The sequence below is a fragment of the Heptranchias perlo genome, chromosome 4 (assembly GCF_035084215.1).
Source record: "Heptranchias perlo isolate sHepPer1 chromosome 4, sHepPer1.hap1, whole genome shotgun sequence".
NCBI lineage: Eukaryota > Metazoa > Chordata > Chondrichthyes > Hexanchiformes > Hexanchidae > Heptranchias > Heptranchias perlo.
The window spans coordinates 97847203-97864429 of NC_090328.1; the positions used below are offsets into that span (position 1 = coordinate 97847203).

The following is a 17227-nucleotide window of genomic DNA, read 5'->3' on the forward strand; positions in this document are numbered from 1 at the left end:
AGAGGACTGGGAGAGACAAACAGCATTAGAACAAAGAATAGTTCAGAAATAGGAGGGATCAGGCAGGGGGAAATGCGAGGCAGGCTAAGATGGGTTTGGAGTGCATGTGCGTAAATGCATGGAGCTCAGTAAATAAAGTTGGTGAGCTGCAGACACAAGTAGCCACATGGGATTATGATATAATGGCAATAATAGAGACCTGGCTCAAACAAGGAGAGGAACAGGCACTTAAAATTCCTGGCTACAATGTATTCAGAAAAGATAGGGAAGGGAAAATGAGGGGTGGCAGTATTAATCAAAGATACTGTTACAGCCGTAGAAGGGGATGATGTACTTGAGGGTTCAAAGTCAGAATCTATTTGGTTAGAATTAAGGAACAATAGAGGAGCTATTACACTACTGGGTGTACACTATAGGCCACCAAATAGTGGGAAGGAGATAGAGAAGCAAATTTGCAGGCAAACTGCAGAAGGATGCATGAACTTTGGAGTAGTGATAATGGGGGATTTCAATTATCCTAATGTAGACTGGGAAAATAACAGTGTAAAGGGCAAAGAGGGGGAGGAATTCCTGAAATGTGTACAAGAGAACTTTCTTGATCAGTATGTTTCCAGCCCAACGAGCAGCACTGGGGAATGAAGTGAAGCATGTTTCAGTGGGGGAGCATTTGGGAAACAGTGATCACACTATCATTAGGTTTAGAGTAATTATGGAAAAGGAGAAGGAAAAATCAAATATGAAAATACTCAACTGGAGGAGGGCTGATTTCAGTGAGTTGAAAAGGGATGCGGTCCAGGTGGATTGGAATCAAAGAGAGGAACATAGAAACGGGAGTAGGCCATTTAGCCCCTCGAGCCTGTTCCGCCATTCAATGAGATCATGGCTGATCTGTGACCCAACTCCATATACCAGCCCTAGCCCCATGTCCCTTAATACCTCTCGTTAACAAAAATCTATCAATCTCAGGTTTAAAATTAACAGTTGAGCTAGCATCAACTGCCATTTGCTGAAGAGAGTTCCAAACTTCTACCATCCTTTGTGTGTAGAAGTGTTTCCTAACTTCACTCCTGAAAGTCCTGGCTCTAATTTTTAGGCTATGTCCCCTAGTCCTAGACTCCCCAACCAGCAGAAATAGTTTCTCTCAATCTACCTTATCAGTTCCCCATAATATCTTGAAAACTTCGATTAAATCACCCCATAATCTTCTAAATTCCAGGCAATACTACCCTAGTTTGAGTAATCTCTCTTTGTAATTTAATCCTTAGAGTCCAGGTATCATTCTAGTAAATCTACGCTGCACTCCCTCCGTGGCAAATATATCCATCCTAAGGTGCAGTGCCCAGAACTGAACACAGTACTCCAGGTGTGGGCTAACAGGGCTTTGTATAGCTGTAGCATAACTTCTACCCACTTGTATTCTAGTCCTCTAGATATAAAGGCCAGTAATTCATTAGCCTTTTTGATTATTTTCTGTTCCTGTCCCTGACATTTCAATGATCTATGTACATGGACCCCTAAGTCTCTTTGGATCTCCACTGTTTGGAGCTTTTTACCATTTAGAAAGTACTCCGATCTATCCTTTTTAGGTCCAAAGTAGATGACCTCACACTTGTCTACATTGAAATCAATTTGCCACAATTTTGCCCATTCACTTAATCTATTAATATCTCTCTGCAATTTTATGCTTCCATCTACACTGCTTACAATGCTGCCTATCTCTGTGTCATTGGCAAACTTGGATATGTGGCTCTCTATCCCGTCATCTAAGTCCTCAATAAATATAGTGAATAGCTGAGGTCCCAACACAGATCCCTGTGGGACACCACTAGTCACATCCTGCCAATTTGAGTACCTGCCCATTATCCCTATTCTCTGTCTCCTGCCACTCAGCCAATTTCCTAACCAGCTCAATAATTTTCCCTCAATTCCACGAGCTTCAACTTTAGCTAACAGTCTCTTATGAGGGACTTTATCGAATGCCATAGACATTCCCCTGTCCACTACTTTAGTCACCTTTTCAAAAAATTCAACCAGGGTCGTCAGGCATGACCTACCCTTTACAAATCCACGCTGGCTCTCTGATCAGCTGAAAATTTTCAAGGTGTTCAGTCACTCTATCCGTCATCATTTTGCCTTGCATCATCATCCCTTTTGTCATTTAATCACTCGTGCCCTCTACCCTATCACAGACCTTCCCTTTTGTTCTTTCCTCCCCTCCCCCCCCTTTCCCTGACTCTGTACTTGCTTAAAAGCTGTTAACTCTTTAACATCTTCCAGTTCTGACGCAAGGTCTTCGACCTGAAACATTAACTCTGTTTCTTTCTCCATAGATGCTGCCTGACTTGCTGAGCTTCTCCAGCATTTTCTGGTTTTATTGCTTATGATAAATGTCAGGTTCATAATTCAGTAGAGAACCAAGCTGAATACAAAAAGTACAGAGGAGAACTGAAAAAGGAAATAGGAGGGGCAAAGAGAGTTTATGGGAATAGATTAGCGGGTAACATAAAAGGAAACCCAAAAGTCTTTTTATAAACATATAAATAGTAAAAGTGTAGTCAAAGGAAGGGTGGGGCCGATTCGGGACCGAAAAGGAGATGATCTTGTGGAGGCAGAGGGCATGGCTGAGGTACTAAATGAGTATTTTACATCTGTCTTCATTAAAGAAGAGGATGCTGCCAATGTCACAGTAAAGGAGGAGGTGGTAGAGAAATTGGATAGGGTAAAAATAGATGAAAAGGAGATACTTAAAAGGTTGGCTGCGCTCAAAGTAAAAAAGTTACACAGTCCGGGTGGGATGCATCCTAGGTTGCTGAGGGAAGTAAGGGTGGAAATCGTGGAGACTCTGGCCACAATCTTCCAATCCTCTTTAGATATGGGAGTAATGCCAGAGGACTGGAGGATTGCAAATGTTACACCCTGTTCAAAAACGGAGAGAGGGATAAACCCAGCAATTACAGGCCAGTCAGCCTAACATTGGTGGAGGGGAAAGTTTTAGAGACAATGGCCCCGATATTACGAGGGAGGCGGGATGGCAGCGGGGTGGGCGGGGGTGGGGGCCACTGGGTAACCCGCCCAGTGAAATCGGTCCGTTCCCCACCCAATCGTGGGTAAATTGAAGGCACTTACCATGGCTTCCGGGTTTCCCATCGTCAACCTGCGCAGCAGGCGGACTGCACACCTGCATCACAGGCTGTCAGCTGGAGCAGCCCTATTTAAAGGGGCAGTCCTCCAATGCTGCTCCTGCAGCAAAGAACCAAAATTATAGAATGGAGCAGACCGGGGAAAGGCTGCTCCCAGATTTACCGATGCCTCACTCCAGGTCCTACTGGATGGGGTGAGGAGGAGGAGAGATATTGTCTACCCAGCGGACGGGAGGAAGTGGCCTGTCTCTGCCACCAAGAAGGCCTGGCTCGAGGTGGCAGAGGAGGTCACCAGCAGCAGCAACGTGTCCCGCACCTGGATACAGTGTGGGAAGCGCTTCAATGACCTAACTGGGTTAGCCAAAGTGAGTACACTTACTCATTCTCCTACATTCCGTCTTCCACATCACCGCCCCCACCCCACAACTCATTCTGCACTGCCAACACTACTCTGTCACATCACTCCTCATACCCACTCAAACCTCATCCTCAACTTACCTACACTTACTCACCTCCCCACTACTCACCCCACCACTATCACTCAACCCAATCCTCATTCAATGTCATGGCTCTGTCTCATACTCACCCTCTGATGCATCTCTTTCACGGTCAGCCAAACCAGTGCATTCAGCGGTTGGCCATGTCATCATTCCTCACTCACGCCTCTCTACTTTCTCCCCTTATAGGAGAAGAGAGCCCAGAATGCATGGGAAAGGGCGTTAGTTAAAAACAGTGGATGTCCAAAGGGACCTAGGGGTTCAGGTACATAGATCATTGAAGTGTCATGAACAGGTGCAGAAAATAATCAATAACACTAATGGAATGCTGGCCTTTATAACTAGAGGACTAGAGTACAAGGGGGGCAGAAGTTATGCTGCAGCTATACAAAACCCTGCTTAGACCGCACCTGGAGTACTGTGAGCAGTTCTGGGCACCACACCTTTGGAAGGACATATTGGCCTTGGAGGAAGTGCAGCGTAGGTTTACTAGAATGATACCCGGACTTCAAGGGTTAAGTTACGAGGAGAGATTACACAAATTGGGGTTGTATTCTCTAGAGTTTAGAAGGTTAAGGGGTGATCTGATCGAAGTTTATAAGATATTAAGGGGAACAGATGGGGTAGATAGAGAGAAACTATTTCCGCTGGTTGGGGATTCTAGGAGTAGGGGGCACAGTCTAAAAATTAGAGCCAGACCTTTCAGGAGTGAGATTAGAAAACATTTCTACACACAAAGGGTGGTAGAAGTTTGGAACTCTCTTCCGCAAACAGCAATTGATACTAGCTCAATTGCTAAATTTAAATGTGAGATAGATAGCTTTTTGGCAACCAAGGGTATTAAGGGATATGGGCCAAAGGCAGGTATATGGAGTTAGATCACAGATCAGCCATGATCTTATCAAATGGCGAGCAGGCACGAGGGGCTGAATGGCCTACTCCTGTTCCTACGTTCTTATGCTCCTAAGACCGGAGGGGGGCCGCAATATCAGGTCATCCTCACGGACGCGGAGCAGGATGCTCTTGAACTGAGCCGAACCCTCGAGTGCCTGTCCATCGGGGATGCTCAGACTGCCACCCGACAAATGGCCGGTGACAGAACTTTAACATTCAGCACTCACAATAGCAAATGATGTTAACATGCCTTGCCATCTTCAGCATCTCAACATCTGTCATCATGCTCAATATTGCCTTCTGTTCTCTTACAGGGCCTTCAGCGACCACCGTGATGGCGGAGGACGAGCCATCCACCAGCACAGATACACACACCTCGGTGGGTCCCCGTCCTCAGTTAGTTGGGGTCGCACATGGTGAGTCACCACACACGTGAGCACGAACAGACACTGGTGGCAGGTGCAGCTGTGGAGAGTCCGTGTTGGTGGGAGCACTCTTCTCCAGGCTCTGCTCAGCTGGACACAGATGCTGAACCCTGGGGGTCATCCTTTAAAAGGAGAATGATCGAGGGGCAACAGCACATTTTCGAGGTGCTGTAACAGCTGCCACGCGCACTCTCCACAATCGCGCAGAGGATGGAGGAGTCCAACTCCTGCATGAATGGAATGATGGCACAGGTACAGGAAGGAATCTCTGAGATAATGTCACAGGGACGTGAGGGCATCTCTGAGAAAGTGTTGTGAGTAAGTGCAGGAATGTCTGCGATGGAGGGAAGGCTAGCCTCCATTGAGTTTCAAGCACGGCTCACCAATGAGTCCATTGAGGCCCTGATAACGGCCCTTCGGACTCAAGAGTGAGCAACTTTCTGCCGCCTTAAACAGGCAGGCAGATACACTAGCACTGGCCTTACAAGGCTTCACACATGTCTTCCAAACTTGTGTCTAGCAGGGTGGTAGGAGTGATGTGGGCCTGGCCCAGGAGAGGGATGATGGCGAAAGGGGACTTGGAAGTGGGGACGCCACTCAAAGCGCTCCCACGTCTCACCCATTGCCCCCCTCTCAGCCAGTACCCACAATGATGCCTCCTCTCCAGGTGGTCGAGTCTGCCCCTGCACAGGTGCAGGTGAAGCAGTCTTTGGAGGGGCCCTCACGGGCACCAAAACCCAGAGGATGTAGGCCCAAAGCATCTAATCGGTCAGGGCATGAACAAGAGCAACCTGCCATTACCTCTGCTGCAGCCACAGGGGAGACACCACGTAGGAGTACTCGTAAGCGCAAGGCAAAGGTTTTGTGAGCACAAAGGGGATGCACAAGGGTGTTTGACGGTTTGTCATGTTTTTTATTTATATTTGATTTTTGTTAATGGCACATTAAATATTATTATTGTCACCACTACTGCCACATCTTGGCCATTCTTGACTGGCTTGTGTAATAAGTCCCTTTCATGAGGTTCACCATGAACACCCACACTTGATGCCACCCAATGGGTCACCCTACAGTAGGTGTATGTGTAGTTGCACGACTATTTTGTGCAGCACTGTGTTGTGGAGCTCCATGTGGCGGAGGTGGATGGCGTGCCTGGCGAGACTGGTGATGTTGCTCGTCCTCAGATGAAGTGATGAATGCAGTTACGGCACCCCCCATCCTGACGGTGCGAGTTTGAGGGGGTCCGCAAAGTAGGTAAATGTGTTTGCACAGCAGAGTTTAGGGTATAAATGAATAATTTTGAATGGAAAAACAAAGGTGTTGCAGCCAAAACTTTGTCAGAAGTGACACAGTGCCCTGCTGCAATAAATGAGGTATTCCCCACAAGTGACAAATAATCCTTTGCGTCTCCCACTGGCTGCTGGCTGAAACACGTCTGCTCCAACAGGGAGTGTTTCCCACAGCACGGGAAACACGCTGATGATCTTTCAAAATTGCACCCCAGCCAAACTCTCCACTCAATGAGGTCTGTCAAGTACCTCAACTACCTAAATAACAATGTAAATTATCATCCCGCCAGTTTTAATTGCCGGTGGGAGTCTCGCGTGCGGGAGCTGCGCGTGCACCCGAACGCGTCATTGGGAAAACCTGGAAGTCAGCGGGTTGGAGCCGGGCTCCGAACCCGCTCCGGGATTCCACCATTTTAGAAGCCCCCCCACCCCCAGCGCACCCGCTCGGCCATCCGAAAATCGGCTCCAATAATTCAGGACAAAGTTAACTGGCACTTGGAAAAATATGGGTTAATAAATGAAAGCCAGGATGGATTTGTCAAAGGCAAATCATGTTTGACTAATTTGATTGAGTTTTTTGATGAACGGAGAGGGTTGATGAGGGTAGTGCTGTTGATGTTGTCTATATGGACTTTGACAAAGTACGACATAATAGACTTGTTAGCAAAATTGAAGCCCATGGATTAAAGGGGCAGTAGATGCGTGGATATGAAATTGGCTAAGGGATGCAAGCAGAGAGTAGTGGTGAACGGGTGTTTTTCAGACTGGAGGGAAGTGTGCAGCGGTGCCTCCCAGGGGTCAGTGTTGGGACCACTGCTCCTTTAGATATTTATTAATGACCTGGACTTGGGTAGACAGGGCAAAATTTCAAAGTTTGCAGATTACATGAAATTCGGATATGTAGTAAACAGTGAGGAGGATAGTAACAGACTTCAGGAGGACATAAGACACATGGCAGATAAAATTTAATGCAGAGAAGTTTTTAGCGATACATCTTGGTAGGAAGAATGAGGAGAGGCAATATAAACTAAATGCTACAATTTTAAAGGGGGTCCAGGAACAGAGAGACCCGGGATGTACGTACACAAATCTTTGAAGGTTGCAGGACAAGTTGAAAAGGCTTTTAAAAAAGCATACCGGATCCTCGCCTTTATAAATAGAGGCATAGTGTAGAAAAGCAAGGAGGTTATGCTAAACTTTTATAAAATACTGGTTAGATCCCAGCTGGAGTTCTGTGGCCAATTCTGGACACCACACCTTAGGAAGGATGTCAAGGCCTTAGAGAGGGTAGAGAGGAGATTTACTATAATGGTACCAGGGATGATAGACATCAGTTACGTGGAGAGACTGGAGAATCTGCGGTTGCTCTCCTTAGAGCAGAGAAGGTTAAGGGGAGATTTGATAGTGGTGTTCAAAATTACGAACAGTTTTGATAGAGTAAATAAGGAGAAACTGTTTCCAGTGGCAAAAGGGTCAGTAAATAGAGGGCACAGATTTAAGGTGATTGGCAAAAGAACCAGAGGCGACATGAGGAAACATTTTTTTAAGCAGCGAGTTGTTATGATCTGGAATGCACTGCCTGAAAAGGCGGTGGATGCAGATTCAATAATAACTTTCAGAAGGGAATTGGATAAATACATAAGGGGAAAAATTTGCAGAACTATGGGGAAAGAGCAGGGGAGTGGGACTAATTGGATAGCTCTTTCAAAGAGCCGGCACAGGCATGATGGGCCGAATGGCCTCCTTCTGTGCTGTATCATTCTATGATCTAGCCTATCGAATCCATTTATCATTTTAAACACCTTGATTAGATGACCCCACAACCGTCTAAACTCAAGGGAATAGAAGCCAAGTTTATTCAAACTGTCCTCTTAATTTAACCTTTTAGCTTCCCGGTATCATTCTGAAATGCCCAACTCATTTCACATATAGAGAACTTTCAACCAAGGCTGGATTGGGACCCAGCTCCCAGAGGTGAAAGGCCAGTGTCACACCCACTTCCCAGAATAAATTTTGAGGAAGTTTCTGTACTAGGAGGTTTCAGTGAATAATTTTGTTAATATAATGCTTTTATACCACCTATTTTAGAATATAGATTTTTTAAAGATTAAGCAAACACTATAATGGTACCAATCACCATTCACATTGCTTGATTGATCAAGGTCAGTTTTGAATAAAAGCACATTTTAGTGCTGGTTTCAGGACTGAAGTGCAGAAAAGTTAAAATTTTCCATCAACTCAAATCTATTGTCCAATTAATCTGCCCCAAATCGAAGTCTCCCGTTTTTCTAGTGATGTACGATGGGCGTGTGTACACTGGGTGCTTTTTGCAATCACTCGACAAATGCCCAAGAGCAAGAATGATGCAGTCTGGAGTTGTGCATTTCCTACCTGTTAACGTTACAGACACGTCCAGCAAATCCTCAAGGAGGCTCAAGCACCATTTGTTCCATTCTAGGTCACACGGTTATTTCTAAAGTTAAAAGGAAGCTCCTGGAGCAGTAACCAGCTAGCACTTTCCGTTGAACTAAAGCTTCTGAGCAACTGATAAGGTCAGACCTTACTCCATACCAATATAAAAATGTATAATAAAAAAAGTGTTTTAAAATTTTGTTCACAGGATGTGGGCATCGCTGGCAAGGATATATTTACTGCCTATCCCTAGTTGCCAAGAAGGTGGCGGGCCTTCTCCTTAAACTGCTGCAGTCCTTGTGGTGAAGGTGCTCTCACTATGGTGTTAGGTAGGGAGTTCCAGGATTTGGACCCAGCAACGATGAACTAACGTTGCATACATCCGAGTCAGGATGGGGCATGACCTGGAGGTGATGGTGTTCCCACGACATTGCTGCTCTTGTCCTTCTCAGTGGCAGGGGCCTAGGGGAGAGAGGTGCTGTTGTGGTAACCTCGGTGAGTTGCTGCAATGAATAGACTGTTATGCAGTAAAGATTTACAAGGAAGTTACCAGATTTGAGAGGATGCAACTATCAGGAAAGATTGAGCAGGCTGGGGCTCTTATCTCTGGAGACGAGACGACCAAGTGGAGACCTGATAAACGTCTTTAAAATTATGAAGGGGTTCGATCGGGTGGATGTGGAGAAACTGTTTTCACTTGTGGGTGAGTCCAGAAATAGTAGGCATAAATATAAGGTATCCTACTAACAGATTAAATAAAAGAAAGACTTGCATTTATATAGCACCTTTCACGACCTCACTGCCACATGGAGTGATTGAAGAAGATAGGATTGATGCATTTAAGGGAAGGCTTGATGCGTACAAGAGGGAGAAGGGAATAGAGGGATACGGAGGCAGGGTGGGAAGAGTGGGAGGAGGCTCGGATGGAGTATAAACACCGGCACAGAGCAGTTGGGCTGAATGGCCTGTTTCTGTGCTGTAGATTCTATGTAATCAAAATAAAATCCTTGTCTTGCTGCAATGCACATGGCACTCTGCATCACAGCAGGGAGATGGTACCCTGCTCTTTCTCAAACTCTACTTCAGATGTGGCACAAGGATTACCCACTTCAAATGTGCTTAGTACGATACATCTTTATAAGCTTTTTCAATAAATGTATAGGTTTTTTCAAAATACAGGAACATTAAAATGATTTAACTAAACAGCTAAAACTACTGGATGAATGAATTAATGTTTTGTGCATTGGCAAGACTAAAAATGTACAGAGATTGAATATGCCTGCAAGTCAAAATATAGTCTCAAAAAAGCAGGAAAACTCTAACGTTATGGAAAAGGAATGATAGTGCGTGGGGGCGGAGAATAATGTGAAAGGTGAGTTGAGGATAACTGTGCTAGAAAAGGTTTAAAGAGCCAACAAAGACAGACAAGCAGTTTTCTCTTGGTGCCATCATTAAAATTCAGTTACTAAAGAAATTTAAGCAATGGACAGTGCAAGTCATGTTAAAAGAGCGGGTAATCCCTTTAAAGGATGAACTGTTTAGCGAGATCACTGGGGGAAGGGAAATTGGAGGTCTTTGTGCACACATTAAAGATTGGATAAATTCCAAAGCAGTCAGTCAGTCACACAGCTTGGGGAATCAATACATGCTAGGGACAGTAAGGCATTCTCTGCTAAAGAAATTTCCAGCATTAGATGCCTAGGCCAGACAGGGCACCAAATCCTCAAGGAACAAGGAGGAATTATTAATAGGAGTTCCATAAATATGATGGCTGCACTAGACAGTAGCTAATGATCAGGATAGTGAAGATTAATCCAACATCAATAGCAGGGAATGCTTAAAAGGGAATAAGAGAGCATCTTTAAAAAGAGAGAAAAATACAGCACACCACATCTTACCATTAACTGGCATTCTTTATACAAGAATGAATAAATGAATGAATAAGGTCTGGCCAGTGGTACAATTTACCTCTATTCTCAAAGGGCATTTGAGGGAGATCAGCACAAAAGGCTTTGAGAGATAACTTAGAACTGATGGCAAAGTAACTCGCTAGACAGAAAGTTGGCTAGAGAATAAAAAGCTGAAGGTGACTATAAATTGGAGCTCTAGGCAGTGGGCAGGGGCAGTGACCAGTGCAGTTCTATAAGGCTGCACCAACGGGTGGAGCAGGGCATATCCTGGTATTGAATCAGATTGCTTAGGGCCATCAAGATATGTGGCCACAAGACAGGTGTCAAGGAGATGGAGTGCATTTAAAAAGAATACACAGCAACTAAATGTATGGGCTCAGGAATGGCACGTGAATTTTAACCTGGGTTTCTGGAGCAGGGCTTGAACCTATGGCCTTCAGACTCAGGCGAGAGTGCTGCCACTGAGCAGTCCAAGTAACCATTTTTCACACACGAGTATCGGCAGGCTATTTGACTGCATGGAGCATCAAGCCCAAGCCTCATCGCCCCTCACCCAATGTCCACTTTCCAACATGGGTTCCCCTGAGTAGCAGGAACCCTGGCTCATTCTTCCCTCCTGACCCCGAGGCTGTTTATAACTCCAGCCCCTCCTCTCTCCCCCCCACTCGCCCGGTTTTCACATTCAGCTGCTCATTGCAGGTTTGCCAGATTGAGGAAGGATTGATACCATTGTTTTCGTACTGCTTCCGCTAGTATTTGGGACACCTTGATAAGTGCAGAGCTGAGCGACCACACAGAGCTCACCCCGGCTGCCTGGAAGCAGTGTGGTTAATGTACATCCATACAAACGTGGTGACAAACTCCTCCCCACAAGACTTTAAAGCCATAGAGGAAAAAGATGAACAACCAGGATCAGAGCAACACAGTCCAATGAGAAGGTTTCAAAGCTGCAGCCTGCTATCACATCTCCAGAGACATCGAGAAAAGAGAAGGCGGAGAAGTGACCTGATAGAAGTTTTTAAAATTACAAAGGGGTTTGAAGTGGAAACATCTTCTCTATGTCTACCCTTTGCAGGAAGTCCAAAATTTGGTGTCTTAAGTATAAGACAGTCACTAATAAATCCAATAAGGAATTCAGGAGAAACGTCTTTACCCAGAGAGTGGTTAGAAATTGGAACTCGTTACCACATGGAGTGGTTGAGGTGACTAGTATAGATGCATTTAAGGAGAAAATGGATAAGTACATGAGGAAGAAAGGAATAGAGGGATATGCTGATAGGGCGAGATGAAGTAAGGAGGGGTGAGGCTTGTGTGGAGCAGAAACATCAGCATAGACCAGTTGGGCTGAATGGCCTGTTCCTGTGCTGTAAATTCTATGTAATTAATGCACACTACAATACTATACAAATACATAATGAATGGGAGCCCATTAACAAAGCAAGGACTCAAGCAGGAATTGGGAATAGTCACCATTTACATCTGCTCAAGGAGACTAATTAAGCACTGCACAACTCTGCAATGACATTGGATCTTAAAGTCAAAACTGATTATTTTAACCTTGCAGAAATATTAGGAACAAAGGAACATTGGAATTGCGAGACAAAAAAAGACCAAGGCCATCTAGTTCGCCTTCTACTATCCTGGTAGTCACGTAATGCAACGATAATGGAGTTATTGACTAATCATGGCAATCAATCTCTATCAATTAATCTGCAATAGAACCAAACATGATGTGAGGAAAACCCTAGTGGTGGAAATCTTGGGGAACCATGGGTCCAAAGTCACCTGTTCCTCCAAAGTATGTTACACTCACCTTATGTCACATCTCAATTTACTCATATGCTGTATCCCAAAATGTCATCTTACATATAATTAAGAGTATTACTGTACATCCTCCCTTCAAAACAATGATCTCTTTGGTTCTTTGAAAGTGGGTGACCTCCTGGCCTTTATTGCCCATCTCTAGTTGCCCTAAGGTGGTGGTGAATCACCTTCTTGTGTAACTGAAGTGGCTTGCTAGGCCACTTCAGAGGGCATTAAGGGTCAAACACATAGTGTGGAACTGGAGTCACATATAGGACAGACAGAATGGGGGTGGCAGGTTCCCTTCCCTGAAGGACATTAGTGAACCGGTTGGGTTTTTTTCTGGTGATAGCCAGATTAGTTGAATTCAATTTCACAACTTGCCAAGGTGGGATGTGAACTAAAGTCTCTGGCTTTCTAGTCCAGCACCACCAGCGTTACACTACCATATCAAAGCATTGGATGTCCAGCTAAGAACAAGGGTAAAAGCTCGAGAGATTTTTACTGAATGGTTTCAACTGGAGAGAGAAAAGAGATTAAGGGTAGATGCAAAGCAAGTCTTGAAAAATACTGAAAGATGTGGATCGTGTAGATGTAACTAGCATGACTAATCCTAGAAGTGCAAAACCTCAAGTCACATTAGAAATTGCTCCTAAAGTAGGAGACAATGTGGATTAGACTTCTAGCAGAAACAAACAGGCAGAGAAGTGGGGAGCAGGAGAGAGAGACAGACAGGCAGAGAGGGGGAGAGCAGGAGAGAGAGACAGACAGGCAGAGAGGGGGAGAGCGAGAGAGAGACAGACAGGCAGAGAGGGTGAGAGCGAGAGAGAGACAGACAGGCAGAGAGGGGGAGAGCGAGAGACAGACAGACAGGCAGAGAGGGGGAGAGCGAGAGAGAGACAGACAGGCAGAGAGGGGGAAGCGAGATAAAGACAGACAGGCAGAGAGGGGGAGAGCGAGAGAGAGACAGATAGGCAGAGAGGGGGAGAGTGAGAGAGAGACAGACAGGCAGAGAGGGGGAGAGTGAGAGAGACAGAAACAGAGCGAGAGCGAGAGCCAGAGAGCGTGACGGGCAGACAGAGAGCGCGACGGGCAGACAGAGAGAGAGAGAGACGGGCAGAGAGAGAGAGAGAGAGGCGGGCAGAAAGAGAGAGAGAGAGAGAGAGATGGGCAGAAAGAGAGAGAGACGGGCAGAAAGAGAGAGACGGGCAGAAAGAGAGAGCGAGACGGGCAGAAAGAGAGAGCGAGACAGGCAGAAAGAGCGAGAGAGAGAGAGAGAGAAGGGCAGAAAGAGAAAGAGAGAGAAAGAGTGATGGGCAGAAAGAGAGAGAGAGTGACGGGCAGAAAGAGAGAGAGAGAGAGAGGCAGGCAACGACAGAGAGAGAAAGAGAGAGGCAGGCAACGACAGAGAGAGAGGGGGATAGAGAGACGAGCAGAAAGAGAGAGAGACGGGCAGAAAGAGAGAGAGAGAGACGGGCAGGGAGAGAGAGAGGCAGGCAACGACAGAGAGAGAGAGGGAAAGAGAGAGAGGCAGGCAGTGACAGAGAGAGAGAGAGAGAGAGGGGCAGGCTGCGACAGAGAGAGAGAGGCAGGCAGCGACAGAGAGAGGGAGCGAGAGAGAGAGAGAGAGAGAGAGAGGCAGGCAGCGACAGAGAGAGAGAGAGAGAGAGAGGCAGGCAGCGACAGAGAGAGAGAGAGAGAGAGGCAGGCAGCGACAGAGAGAGAGAGAGAGGCAGGCAGCGACAGAGGTGCAGGCAGTGACAGAGGCAGGCAGTGACAGAGAGACAGAGAGAGGCAGGCAGTGACAGAGAGTGAGACAGGCAGCGACAGAGAGAGACCGGCAAAGACAGAGAGAGAATCCGGCAGAGACAGGAGAAACCGGCAGAGACAGAGACAGACAGGTAGAGAGAGGCAGACAGAGACAGACAGGCAGAGAGAGAGACAGAGAGAGAGAGACAGACAGGCAGAGACAGAGACAGAGAGGCAGAGACTCACGCAGAAACGGAAATGAGGTCACACTGCAGTTTCATTGCACAGACCATAAAATGCTGGTGGTCACTTCCCCTCCTATGGACATGAGTATTACTCAAAAGATACAAATGATGCTGTAGGTTTTAAGAGTATAAATGGTTTAGGTTTAAGAGTTGAACAGGCCTGACAGGTTTGAATTCGTATGTTTGTAAACTGTCAGTTCAGGTTACTCTACATTCCTAGCTGAAGTCAAATATAACAAACAGGATGGAAAAGATATTGAAAAAAGCTCGGACTTTCTTCACAAACTCCGAAAACATCCAACTAGTATTTACAATTTCAAAAAGCAGGCTACTTACCAACCATTGCACTGACTTCGCCAGCCATGAGCACTTGTTCGCTCCCGTTGTACAGGTTAACGTCTATGATCCCCTTCCTGATAGTTTCTCCAACCTTTGCTCCCAGCAGTACAGACCCAGTGGTTTCAAAAATGGAAGCCAGGATGCAGGCCTGACGTAGCGTCACAACGCCAGAGCCCACGGCAGTACCGAAAGAATTGGCCACATCATTCGCACCCACAGAGAAAGCAAGAATAAAGGCTATTATAAAGCCCACTATCACCATCCACATGTAATTCTCCAGAACCATTTTGTTTTTTGGATTTTTTTCAAGTATGTGCACAGAATAGAATTGGAAGAATCACAGACAGACAGATTCACACACGTTCACTCACACACACAAACACACCAGGCCAAGCTTCTGTAAACTGTAGTTTTCTTCGGTGAAAGTGCTTGGTAGTGTTCAGAGACGTTGCACTGCTAACTAATGCTTCTCCGGATAGTGTTAACACAGTTTCTTAGGCTGGGGATTATCAGCAGGTAAATGCATTCCATAGTTAAGTATCCAGCTTGGTAGGCAGAGATGGTCAATTCCTGTAAAAGCATTAACAAAAAGAAAAAACAAATCAGCAAAATGTTTTATACAATTGGGATTAAAAAAGAAAAAAAAGTTCACATCTTTCGCACTGAAGCAGCCAGCTACCCGGTGAACGCTTACTCACTCAAAATAAAGACGGCCACACAGAGTTGCTACAATGGTAGTACAGCAAGGCTGTTTACCTTCTTCACCACCCCCTGAACCCAGTAAGAAAAGCCATTGTTTAGTCTTTTGGAGACAGCCCAAGTACATAGGAACAGGAGTAGACCATTCAGCCCCTCGAGCCTGTTCCAAAGAATCAAAAGCTGCAGCATTCCTCATCAAATAACCCAACTGGCAGTTTCAATTTCACAAGTGAACTGGTAATCTTGGCGAGGGTGCACTTGGCAAAACTTGTAAGTTTTGAATGTGGTTTACTCTTAACTCAAACTGTAGAAAGAAAGAAAGAACCTGCATTTATATAGCGCCTTTCATGACGTCCCAAAGCACTTCACAGCTGATGAAGTAATTTTTGAAATGTAGTCACAGTTGTAATGTGGGGAAACGCAGCTGTCAACTTGTGCACAGGAAGATCCCACAAACAGCAATGAGATAAAATCCCTGTGGAAATTCAACCCCAATGAAGCTAAAATGTAAATCAAGGCGATAAAAAAGGGTCTTGAGGGATTCTGATTTCAACCAATTATAGTACAGCTGTAACTTCTGCCCAATTTTTAGATTGTGAGAGAAAAAAAAATAGGTGATGGGGCTGATTCAGGATTTCTGCAAACTACAGGTGAAATATAGCCAATGAATGCAGCCTGAACTGAAGCAGCGTCCACTCAAACAGAAAGCAAGCAACATTCCAGAAACCCACTTGCAGATTACAGCAAGAATCCGGCTTTAAATAAAATGAACCACAAAGGGCAACAACATCTGCGATGTACTCTCAATTCATGTACATTACCTGATAATTCAAAACGTTTTTCATCACTAAATTCTCACTTGCTGCCGTTATTTACATTGTTTAATTCAAATTACTGGGCCATTCATTTCTTTTAGTAGGAAAAGGACTTCAAATTATCAAGAGTAAAAAATAATCTTTTAAAAAAAACACACACTTCAAGGTAAGCCCCAAATGGATACACAAGCTTTTTAATATTCTACCGAAGTCTCTGACAAAAGTAAACTGTACTCTGGGTTAGAACATGGGCGGGAGAGTGAGGAGAATTGTAGTCACCTATTGCCTAACCTTGCTGCTTTTCAGATGGAAGCCTTTAATGGAGAATCAAAATTTAGGTCTGAATTGGTGTGTGTCTTAAGTCAGTGAAGCAACTTCAGACAATTTCTGGGAGATTGCCAAACCTCATCCATAGAATCTGCTTTTTTGGGTTTGGATATGGATTTGTTATGGTTGTTAAAATTAATATTTTTTTTGCAAAGCACAAAACCATCACTGTTACTCCTTCAGGCTTTGTAATACATTCATTTCACAAGTATTTTCGGATTTGACGGGACAATAGAGGGGTACTCGATGTCACTTCCACACCGGGCACATCTCTGCTGTGTAGCAGGACAGAGAAAAAGAAGCACTTCTCGAGGGATTGTGAGGACATGCTCTCAGTGGCTAGTGCTTCTCAATACGCAGTTATTAAAAGGAATTGTTCCAGAATCCAAAAGGAGGAGTTACCATGGAAACTGATCACTCGATCTGGCCAACACTGTAGGTCAGAGCTGCTTCTGTTTGTTGAATGGCAGAGCAGAAATGACAGACTTCGCTCATAAACAGCCAAAGTTACAGAGAGAGAGAAAAAAAGGAGAGAAAGAGTGAGAGCTTGCAATTATATTTTTTGCTTTGCTAACCATTCTGTGGGTGGGGGGGGTGGAAAAGGGGCTGACGTGAGGAGATAGAAGAAGTTCTGATATAGTCAGCACTTGTGAAACAAAATTGGAACCTTCTGTGCATGGCAA

General features: G+C 45.2%; 1 protein-coding gene across 2 annotated transcripts in view; it reads right to left on the reverse strand.

Annotated features, from left to right (window-relative positions):
• The window catches only part of slc20a2 (solute carrier family 20 member 2), a 141703-nt gene that overhangs the window by 39455 nt on the left and 85021 nt on the right, over positions 1–17227 (reverse strand). For both annotated transcript variants that reach the window (XM_067983369.1, XM_067983368.1), the window contains exon 2: positions 14701–15273. In XM_067983369.1, the coding sequence (XP_067839470.1) occupies positions 14701–14989 (289 nt within the window). In that variant the 5' untranslated portion in view covers positions 14990–15273. The remainder of the gene's footprint in view (positions 1–14700; positions 15274–17227) is intronic.